General features: G+C 37.3%; 1 protein-coding gene across 1 annotated transcript; it reads right to left on the reverse strand.

Annotated features, from left to right (window-relative positions):
* Positions 1–234: 234 nt before the first annotated feature.
* LOC127441172 (oxygen-regulated protein 1-like) lies at positions 235–9,487 on the reverse strand. Its single transcript, XM_051698374.1, has 4 exons — positions 8,885–9,487; positions 7,562–7,721; positions 3,055–7,365; positions 235–2,796 (listed from the first exon to the last, which is right to left on the reverse strand). Exons 1-4 carry the CDS (start codon positions 9,485–9,487, stop codon positions 1,538–1,540), a joined length of 6,333 nt encoding a protein of 2,110 aa, XP_051554334.1. The 3' UTR covers positions 235–1,537.
* Positions 9,488–11,505: the final 2,018 nt, after the last annotated feature.

The raw sequence follows: 11,505 nt of genomic DNA on the forward strand, positions 1-11,505 counted from the left end.
AACACTGCAGCCGAAGGCATTTTACTGGAAGAGGTAAGTACAAAAATAATCAAGCAGTGACTGAAACATGTGGACACATGGAATTAATATTATTTTCTACAGTATGGCCTAGTCTTTTTGTGTGTGTTAATGCATTCATAATTGTTTTTTCACAACAAAATTATTGTTTAAATTGGTTTTCACAATGAAAACTAATTACAGATTGAATTGTTTAACCAAGTAATAAATAAATATTTATTTATCAACAGGACGTTTTTATTGTAAGGTTTGCATGACTATGTACATCAGATTAGAAGAATATATTGATACAACTGTTGTATACCCTGTAATCAATTACAGTGCATTAAAGATGTGTTTAATGTATATTTTTATTTATCTTTTGCACAATATAGAGAATCACATTTAATGTAGTAATGATGGCAGCTGCAGTTATTGATTGCTTTCACAATCAGATTATTACACCTTTTTCTTCTCCAGCATATAAAAATTAACAATGTATTGAAAAAACTGCATTTCTCAGAACAAGAAAAGACAACAAAAAAAAAATCTCAAAGTGAGAAAGAGCAACCATTTCACACAATAATTATTTAGTGTGAAAAACAATATGCTGCTAAATGGGTTTACCACATTATCTATTGTGATTGTTAGTGTGCTGCCTGACCTATGAAAACACAATGAAAACATAATGATGGCCCAAAAAATATTAGAAAGCAGGAATGTTTTTACTTTTCTGCCATCCTAACCAAATTGGTTGGATGAAGTATTTATTTTTATTTTTTTGTGGTAACACATATTGATTGATCACCTAGAAATGATCAATTTAACAGACCAACCCTTTTAAAGGATATTCCTCAGTGCTGTTCCGCAAGCATTGTTATGAGTGATGCCCCCTAGAAGGATAGTTCACCCAAAAATGAAAATTCTGTCATTGTTACTTACTCTTATGCTGTTCCAAACCAATACAACTTCTTTCTTCTATGAAACACAAAGGCACAGAAGATAAATAGTAACATGGGTTTGGAACGATATGAGGTGGGTCAGTGATGACAGAATTTTCATTTTGGGGCAAACTATCCCTTTAAGATTTCTTTGCACACCTCTGAAGCCAAAACTCAGAAAGTGTATTTTGAGGGTGAATCATTCAACATTCAAGAGGCAGATCCACATTAGGGAACAAATGCAACAAAAAAGATTAGTCAGAAAGAGTCATATGGCAAATATCACTTAGGAATTTCAATAAATTCAAGTAAATCAGATCATCTTTTTGCAACTTAGCCCATCTGCAATGAAAAAGACATGTCTTAAAGTATTTCCAAATGAATATGTTTGAAAGAGTTAAATACTGAAAGCTCACAAGACCATTGTTGAAGCAGGCACCAAAGTGAGGATAATTAAGTCTTATCACTGCATTTAAAGATTGTATGTCTTTTTTATTATATGTGCAGTGCTGTTCAAAGAGTTTAATCATAACCAAAATCTATCAATACCTTAGGTAGAACAGCTCCTAATGAATAGCAGGTACATTTTCCTTGTTAAACTACAGTATTGGGCAGTGCTGCCCACACCTGAGATTTAACCATTCCCTTGACTCCTCCTCTTGTGTCCTACTTTCTATTCTCTGAGACCTGTTAGCATTCACAGCACCAGACACTGGCTCATCCTGTGGATGAACTTTCCCATCTGGCAGTTTGAACTCTACAGATGCAAATGAGGACAGACTTCCATTTTTCTTTGCCCACATTTTGGAAGACTCCCCCATTGGTGCTACCCTAAGTTCTTTGTTCTTCCCAGTGTCCCTTCTGTTACCACTGTTGATGCTTTGGGCATCCAAAAGAGGATCAGAATCACTACTATGTACCATATTGAAGTATGTACACTTTGGCGTAGGGGGTTTAGCCATATCCTCCAGCTCAGAGGACGATATTACAGCTAGAGGAGAGTGTTGGTTCTCACAAAACGGGTAGGGTGCCTCCTCACTCGCGTTGTCTTGAGCTGTGTCAGCGGATGTGGTGTCTCCATTTCCATACATTCCCATGGGCACAGGAGGAGAATTACGGATGAGGTGATTTTCTTTGAGGAGCCACCTGCCTTTATCAATCAGCACTCCCTCTCCAGAGTCCACTTCACCATTTAAAGCCATGCACTGTACAGATTCTGAGTCTCTGTGAAGGGAACTTGATCTATTGTAACATAATGGCTCCTGTATTACACCTGTAGAATCCTGAAAAGAGGCAAGACTGTTGTTGCTTTTTAAACTTGAACTGGGAGTGTGTTTTGTTGTAGTCCCTGAAGAGGATTTCATGGAGCGATTCACTTTCACATGGTTTCGGCTCTTTGGATTATGAGAGCTTTGTTTTATGATTTCTTGAACGATGCGTAATCTCTCTGCCTCTTCTCCACTCTCAGTTGAATGTTCCATAGAGGCCTGTGACTGGTATTCACCATTGTCTGATGTCTCTGGCCTGTAATCAGAGAGATCTGATGTATTAGGGCTTGGGAGGCATTTCTGGCCATACTGATTGTCTGCCTTGTGTTCAGCCATGAACATTTTCCTAATTTTACATTTGTCTGGCTCTATTCTGAGGTTTCCATTTGAATCATATGTGACAGTCAGGGTGGATGACAACAAAGCTGAATTGATTAAGTCCAACAGCTCTTGTGAGATCTCTGTTGGATGTAATAAATAGTGATAGCCATGTTCCATACCCAAATTCTCTGCCTCCTCTAACTTGTGTTCACTCGTCTTTGTTCTCATACACTTGATTGACTCCCTTTCCACAGAGTCTTTATTATCAAATTTAGACGTAAAAGAGTGTTGAGGAACAGCCTCTAAAACATTACCAAAATCAAGCGTACTGCTTTCCCCGTCTTCATCCAAATCATGCTCTTCACCAGAACTGTACTTTTTGTCTATGCGGCTGCCTTCCTCTAAAGTTTGGACCTTACAGACAAGTTCTGAATCACAGCATGACCTAGACTTTTTTTCTGTTCCTTTTTCAGCCTCAGGATCTGAGGTTGCACGAGAACATGGTTCAGCATCTGGATCTACCAATTCACAGACTTTAGAGATCTCAACATCCTCATTGTTACTATCATACTCTTCCATCAGCCTGTTATGTGCATTAAGTATACTACCCTCCTCGTTCTTTTCTACATTATGCTCTTCAGCAGAACTGTACTTTTTGTCTATGAAACTGTCTTCTTCTAAAGCCTGGACCTTACAGACATGTTCTGAATCACAGACTGTGCTTGACCCTGACTCTTTTTCTATCACATCCTCATCCACAGCCTCAGAATCTGAGATGGTACAAGAGCCTGGTTCAGCATCTGGATCGACCAATTTACAAACTTTGGAGACCTCTTCATTCTCATAATTTCTGTCATGCTCTTTCAATTGCCCATTTTCAATTTGTTGTGTTTTATTGTACACAGATTTTTCATCATTTTCATCATTACTACCACACCCAGGGCTACTGTAATTATTATGTGGATCAGGATCCTCACATTCTGATATATCTGGTGTAGCATCTTCCTGTTGCTCTGTCTTTGGATCTTCAAAATCGGGTGACATTAATTGATCATTTTCTTGGCTACCTGATTCTAATGTCTGCTGTCTAAGTTCCTCTTTATTATAGTAATGTGATTCAGACTGATAATCCTCAGAGCATAGCTCTGAGTGATGGGACTCACTGTCACATTCTGATAAGATGGACTTATTTTCTTGTTTGTGCCCTTCTTCTTCATTCCTTTCTTTTAGATGAGAATGATCATCTTCCATTCTGACACAGTGTTGCTTTTGTATTTCAGCTGTCTCTCTGTCGGGAAACTGTACACACTCAGTTTCTGATGCTGAACACAGGTGTTTGACATCTGTGTCTTTGAGTTCTGAAACATCTGACTGTTCACTATGTCCTCTGATATTCTGAATGGTGTCCTCCTCTGCATTAAAGTCTCTTTCCTCTATATTCTCTTGTGTTGTCTTGTTCTCTCTTTCAGACATACTGTCTTGGTCATCAGAGAGCTCAGAAACTTCTTCTCCAGTTATCTTTGTTATCTTTTGTTCTGATGTGGGAGAATGGTTTTCTTCTGCATCGCTATCCTCAGATTCTAAATCGTCATACATTACCATTTCTTCCATTTTCACAGTGTACTTTTGGGTGTTCTCGGTAGTTTCTAAAACCTCTGTTGTTCCTGAATCGCTACAATTTTCCTCAAGGTTTTGATTGGGCACTGCTTTACAAGAATCTTCATGAACTAGGTCTGTTTCCACATTTTCATGGGAATGAGACTGAATTAAATGCATGTCTTGAGATTCTGGTTCTTTTGGATCATCAATCATCTCATCTTTGCTCGTGTGATTGTCTTGACCAATATTCTCCTTGAAATAGTCCTCTTCCATGTCAGCAGCTTTCTCTAAACTACCGCTCATAGAGCAAGCATCATTTTCCTCTTCTTTGCCTGATATGTCCCTGGTGCTATCAGAATTTCCTTTGCTCAGGTTTGTTTGATTAGAACTCTTTAGCTCTCCTTCAACAAGAGAGGAAATCTCTCTGCGAATATTCTCAGACATGTTCAGTTCATTCATTAACTGTTCTATTCCAAAATCAGGCTCTTTTTCCTCATCCTCCCCTTCCCCTCCTGAGTCCACCTGCAGGGCAAATTCTTGTTCGGATTGTCTTGGTGACAGCGGTGGACTCTCTCCAATTACATTTTTCTTCTGGAACTCTCTCCAGCACTGTTTTAATTGGGAAGAGGTTGAGCTTTGGAGACTGGTCAAGCTGGCCTTAAGCTCCTCCTCATCTTCAATATTAGCTATTTTTTCCAAAGACTGCATGACCTGCAGGGCCTCCGGGCAGCTGCCTGAGTTGCTGGATTGTGACTCATCTTTTCCAAGGATGGAAATGCCATCTCTCAGAGTCATTAGTGACAAAAAGGACAGAAAAGCTCTAGATGGAGAACCAAAGGAAGAGGCCAACTGAGATGAGAAATCTGGGAGACTACTGGACTTTTCCTTCTCTTGGGATGGTTTGCATGGCTGACTCGAAGCCCGTCTTATAGACTGAATAGACAAACATAACTGTTCCAAAACTGGTTTCATGCCTGACCTAATGTTAAGCTCTGCGCCTTGTGATGTCCCACCCTTAATACAAGGGTCAGAGGAAACCAAGTTCTCAGATGACTTGTGCAGTCTTACAAGGCCCTCCTGTTCAGCAGCATGTACCCTCACACTTGGCATTGATTTACAAAAGACTCTCAACTTTTGTGGCTCGACTGGTTCTCCCTCACAACATATTTGTACAGGTGGACGAGACACCAGCCTCTCGACAGCATTTTCTTCAAGAGATGGCCCTTCATCCAATACGCTGTCATTTTCGGGTTCACTTTTAATCTCAGAGCCATCTGCAGAGTCACTGCCTATCTGGAATACTGCCCTTGGTACATTCTCTGGATTCTCTGTCTCATCATCATAGGGAACATACTCTGGTTGAATCTTTTTCAGCCAGTTTTCAACATATTGATTCACACTGGAGGGTGATGATTGTAGCACTGGCAAGGACACGCTCTCACTCATCTCCTGTTTTCGTTTTGGGGATTTTGATCTGTTGCCATTCACTGATCTTTGCTTTGGCAGCATCTTTTTTAATGGTGATGGATGGGCCATTGACCGAATATCTAATATTTTTTTCTTTAAAGTAGGCCCTGGAGAGTCACAGTCACTTGTGTTTACTTTGTTTGAGAGGTTTCTGATGGTTTTATCTAGTACCTTGATCTCTTTCTCTGACCTTCTTTGATGTCCTATGTTGGGATTCAAGTTTCTACTTTTTGGGGAACTTTCCAATGTCTTTTTATTTTTATCTCTTCCAGTTTTGTGTTCAAGTTTGACACTTTCCGCTGAACTACGAGTCTTTTTCTCTGATCCTGTGTGGCTCAGTGTGTCAGAGGTATTTGTCTTTTGGAGGTCTTTTGAAAAGGATGGAGTACTGCCCTTTACTCTTTTCACAGGCCCAGATGATTCAGAAGAAGTCCCTTTCTGTGATTTTTTAGACTTTGATGTATTTTTTCTTTTACTTCCATTAATGCTTTTAACCTCTGAGTCTTGTTCCATTGCTACCTCTGGCAGCATGGTTTTCTTATCTGTGGATTCGGACTCTACCAAGGCTTGTTTTTTATTGTCAGTGAGGACAGACAGATTGTGACTTATCTTTTGTGGAGGTGTTGAATAGACAGATGACAATAACAGCATGTCAGTTTTTTCACCTTCTCGGGAGTTGGAACTTGTGGACTGCCTAGCTAGATCCACATCGCTGTCATTACTTGATGACCGGGGTTCTGAATCTGTTGAGCCAGGCCTACTGCAAAGCAAAGCTTTAGTACAGTATCCAGGCTTATTATCTACATCCACCTGCTTATTTGCATAGTAATTGTCATATGTGCCCTGTGATTTGTATATGTGTAGCACAGTGTCTGTTATTCCCATTGTCCCATTGTTTTGTAACTGAAGAACCTCTGCAACACCTGTTGATCTGAAAGAGGAGTGAGACTTCTTTTGCTTGACCTCTCCTGATTTGCTCTTCTTGGGTTTTGACACAGTTCTTGTGCTGCTGCTACTGCTACGACTGACCATGCAGTAACCCTCTGTCAGTTCTCCCTGTGCTGTCCGCTCCAAGTACGAGTATGAACCCATTGTACTCTCCTGAACCTCAGTCTCTGAAACCCTTTTAATGTTTTCCACTGAAGCCTCTTTACTTCGTTGTCTAGGGCCTGGAGTGGGTAGCCTTCTATAAATGGGCATAGGTTTTTCTGAAGTTTGAGATGTACCACTACCATAATTCTCTCTTCCTTCCTCATTAAATCCAACAGATTTGTCAGTGAGGGTGGTAATTTCTTTAGATTCTAGACTATGAGGACCATTTGACTCTTTACCTGAGTCATTAGTAACATCTAATGAGTTCACGCCTGATCCTGGCTTGGAAGTGCACACTGTCCTCTGCTGACAATTAACTTGGGTGCGGCTTAGTGTAGTTGTCCAGTGGATAATTTCCTTTTGTTTTATAGTAAGATTGACCTTCATTTCCACAGTCATGCTGCCATCCTCATTGACCCGGAATGATTTTTCAATGTCATCTTCAGTAGGCATGATGGGGTAATTCCTCTCTTCTATACCAGCCATGCAGTCACAGGTCTGCATCTCCTCCGATCCTGCTGGCTGACTGCCTTCTGTCTCCATTGACCCTGTTTTTTTGCTATTGTGCTCTGACAGATTTCCATTTAGTGACTTACTGATTTGCTCTACAAGGAATTTCTCCGAAGATAAAGAGAAATTCCTTGATCTTGAGAAAGTCCCAGTTGGTTTCTTTTTTTCTTCTTAGATCAGAAAATGGAAGGGAATTTGTGAAAGAAAATAAGAACAAAAAATATATTTTAATATCATTACATAATATAAGATGCTACTAAAACTGACTTTTCAAATAGAGAAAACTTAAATGTTTCATTTTTTCACTTAAGAGAAGTGCTTCATATTAAAACATCTAATCATGAAGAAATAAAAGGCACTACTTACGTAGTAGTGTCTCTGTTTGTGTTGGACCCAAGGATTCAGACATGCTTGACTGGATGGTTTTAGTGTGACCTTGGAGATTGTAGTTACCCATTCTGAAAGGTTCGTTACCAGCTGCCACAACAATCCCAGAGCACAAAATGAGGGCAGGAAGTCCTTCAACCTGTAGAATAAATAGAAAAAAACTAAAAATAATATTTGGCTAAATATTTGTTTGTCAAATAAATAATATCTAAACAAAATTAATTTACTTGAGAAGCAAATTGACATGAGATTTTAAGTCTTGTTTTCAGAGAAATATAACAAACTGTTATATGCCTAAAACTTGCTTAATGTTTAAAATTTGTTAAATGATTAAAATAATTTTCCAGTGGGGTAAAATCACCCTAAATAGTTTTTTCCTCAAAAACTTCACTATATTGTGTTAAAGTTCTCAGAAAACAAGACTTAAAATCTAACATCATTTTGATTCTCAAGCAAATTTGTCCTGTTTTCTAGATTTCTAGATATATTGACTTCTTTTATATCATTTTAATTAATTCATTTATTTGCCAGCTCACATGAACCTTGTCCAATCACCTGAATTACTTTCCTTAAAAGCAAGTGAAAAGAGTGATTACACAGTGTGCTCTCACAGCTGGGGATAAGGATTAAAACATAATGGCCAAGTATGTCAAGGATTGGCACGGAATGTGACCGTAATGAACCTAGAAGTGGCATTCTTCAAAGCTTAAAAGTAAAAAAAAAATAGTGCTTGGGAAAAATAAAAAAGTGCAAAAGATATTTTAAAATAGTATTAAAGAGTTGTTTAACAGTACTTTATTATTTTGAACAAAACATAAAATTATACCATTTCTGTCAAAGACATGGTAGAGTTGTTTAAAACTAAACTAATCTTTACACAAAATATTAAAAATCACTGCATTTATTTCCAGAATGTCAGTGTTCCTCATTAACTATTTTGCAAAAACTTTTATCCAAAAGCAATATAAAATAAACCATTTGGAGGGCTAGAACTCCCGCTTTAAGAGCACTGTGATAACAGGGCAGGATTGTGATTTTAGTTACGGAAATCAAGAGATTATATCTGCCTCACAGATCCTTATCTGTCGGTATATAGAATCCCTTCTAACACAATTCAAACGTAAATAAAAATTTTTAAAAAAAGAGTACTTGATTATTTTATTTGTTTCCTCTACAGACAATTATTGTTTATTAATTACAATGTTTTTTCTTAAATACTATACCGTTCTTCTGTGATAATTTAAGTGAGGAAGAATTGTACTATTTCTTAAAATTTTTCTTCAACTCATGAGTTTCACTTACTTTTCTGCCATCTTCGGTGTAAAGCTTCAGAACAGGGAACTGCATCACTTGAGAAAGATCATCCAAAAGGGTTTTGAAATTTGGGGCTGTTCTCCTCTGAATAACAATTACTCGCTTCATGCTTGGATCCCTGTTTTTATATACCGTCAGCCTTTTTGGTGTCCGCACCACAATGTTTTCAGCCATTTTTACTTTCCTTGTGGTCACTTCACTTCTCTTAACTAGCTGCCGAACCATTGCTCTGCGTGCTTGACGTCCTGCACTAATGGGTCTGGTAGTGTTCCAAGGGACCTGTCTTTTGTGGATCTCATCCAGGTTAAAAGGTTTGACTTTCCTCTGGTCTGAGCACAGATAAGAAGCCCCATCCTGCAGATCATCGAGGGTGCAGACAGCATGTGTTCCCCCGGGTGTTGTGATGGTCCTTACCCCAAATGGCAGAGGCACTTTCTTGGAGAGGGCATCTAGTAGGGCATCAAAGGTTTTAAAAGTGCGGCTGTTGATAACCATTCGGTGCCCCGTGAACTGGGGGTCACCGCTCTTGTAGAAACATATCTTTTTTGAGATAATCGGCTGGGGTGCATCATAAAAGGGAGTTGTGCTCATAGTAAAGGAAGCTGTAAAAAAGAGAGTAATCAATTATATATATATATATATATATATATATATATATATATATATATATATATAATTTTGAAGATATTTTCAATAATTTTGAATCATTTTTAATATGTAATATTGTTCTGTATTGTTCTGCATCCACAGTTTTGTTGATGGTATCAATTTTTCTCATAAATTGCAATAATGTATAGACTTGTTACAATGAATGGACAGTATCTATTCATGAGATTTGAACATTAGATTTTTAGCTTAGCCTTATGCAATGATCCTGAAATTGCTTTTATTTTCACTTTGTTTCACCCATAGCTTGTTGCTAATAAGTGTATTTTTTATGTTAATGAGTGACATAGGGGGTCTTTCAGTTGATAACAACAAAACAAAACCTTTAAATTAAACAATATATTCTTTATACTGTATGCTATGTAGACTATTTGCTAATTGCTCTGTTGTTACAATTTTTCTTTTCTATTTCTTTTCCCCTGACCAGTCTCTAGTAGGGTTTTTTCCAGGAAGGTTTGTATAACTTGACCAGACTCTCAGGTATAATAATGGATTCACAAGTCAAATACAGTAACCAAATGCTAATGCTAATATTTATTAAAAGTCAACTGAGTGGAAATGAAGCAAAGATACAAATCAAATACATTTTATGTATACATAAAGAACTAATGTCAACATAAGCTGATAAAGCAAAAAGGTTTGTTGATATGATAACAAATAAAAAATAAAAAACTCTAAAAATAAATGTTTTGGAATTTGGAAAAGTTACAGGTCATTTGATCGTAATAGGTATGCAAAAATTAAGCATCATGTTTATACAGATAACATTGCTATGCAGCACAGACAGCACTGAAATGATAAATGAAGTTCTACAGGAATGTTTCATTGCAATAAATAATTGAATCACATCCACAACTACATGTTCTGGAAGCCATTATAAAGTGCTAATTTAAAAAGCATTAAACAGGGCATTTAAAAAAAAAAAAAAAAAATCTAATTTCCTGCATTGACATTACTGGTCCATACAGTGTCTCTCAAAAGAAACACCATATTCAATAACAGCTAATTATCAGCACACACTTTCTCTGTCTGCTTAATTTGTCGATATAAACAAGATAATTTCTGAAAAGTCTTGTCTTTTCATGACTAGGTTGTTAGATCACAACCCCTAAAAAAAGAAATTTGGAGCAGCTGAACTTACCTTATTTTTCATTTTCAGGAGAGTTGAGTTGGTGAGTTGGTCGTCCATCAACTGAAGAGATTATGAACTACGCTCATGGCTATTTTTGGACAGCAGGCATCAGGGTCAATTTGTGTAATCTTTGGTCATGGTTGAATGGAATTTTAGAGAAAAAGAGTATCAAGAATAATTTCATTTAAGGCTTGAGGTTACTGAATATATATATATATATATATATATATATATATATATATATTTAAACTAATCATTTCTGTAGTCTACATGTTGACACTAACATAAAATAGTATAGTTAGCCTACAGGCTTAATATCAAAGTATTGATAGAAAATGACAATTATAATGATGATAGTGTGATAATGAATGGTATCACATTTAACAATAATGTAGTTGTAAAAAACCTCCATGTAAACTTTTTCTATTATCTAAATTTGTAGTTACTAATCAAAATTCTGTCACTTCTTACTGTATGATTAGCTAAATGAATTCCAGTTGTTGACATTTTTGTCCTTAAACAGAAGTCAGATTTTTGCTGAAACATAATGAGACCTTATGTATCTCTTCTACCGTGTGTGTGTGATAACCAGCAGATGGCTGAAGGTGTTTCTAATTTCTTGCAGGGATATAAACAGATTTAAGGCCTCTGCTAATAGGGATTAGAGTGGGGTGAAGTAGAGAGGTTTTATACTGTAGCTGACAATATGGGGAAAGAAAGTCTCAACTGGGAAAGCATGTGTCTCTCAGTAGGAGCATAACTGTGACTACGGAAGCACAGCAGGAATATTGTTATAGTGATTGGTTTACAG

Source organism: Myxocyprinus asiaticus, chromosome 5 (assembly GCF_019703515.2).
Source record: "Myxocyprinus asiaticus isolate MX2 ecotype Aquarium Trade chromosome 5, UBuf_Myxa_2, whole genome shotgun sequence".
Taxonomy (NCBI): domain Eukaryota; kingdom Metazoa; phylum Chordata; class Actinopteri; order Cypriniformes; family Catostomidae; genus Myxocyprinus; species Myxocyprinus asiaticus.

What these genes read in the sequence shown, in the direction of transcription:
- LOC127441172 (XM_051698374.1), bottom strand. Translation starts at nt 9,487, where the DNA reads ATGAGCACAACTCCCTTTTATGATGCACCCCAGCCGATTATCTCAAAA. An exon ending in ACACCGAAGATGGCAGAAAA is followed by an intron (nt 7,722 to 8,884) that starts GTAAGTGAAACT and finishes TTTATTCTACAG; the next exon opens with GTTGAAGGACTTCCTGCCCT. An exon ending in TGAGATCTCTAAAGTCTGTG is followed by an intron (nt 2,797 to 3,054) that starts AATTGGTAGATC and finishes TTACGTCTAAAT; the next exon opens with TTGATAATAAAGACTCTGTG.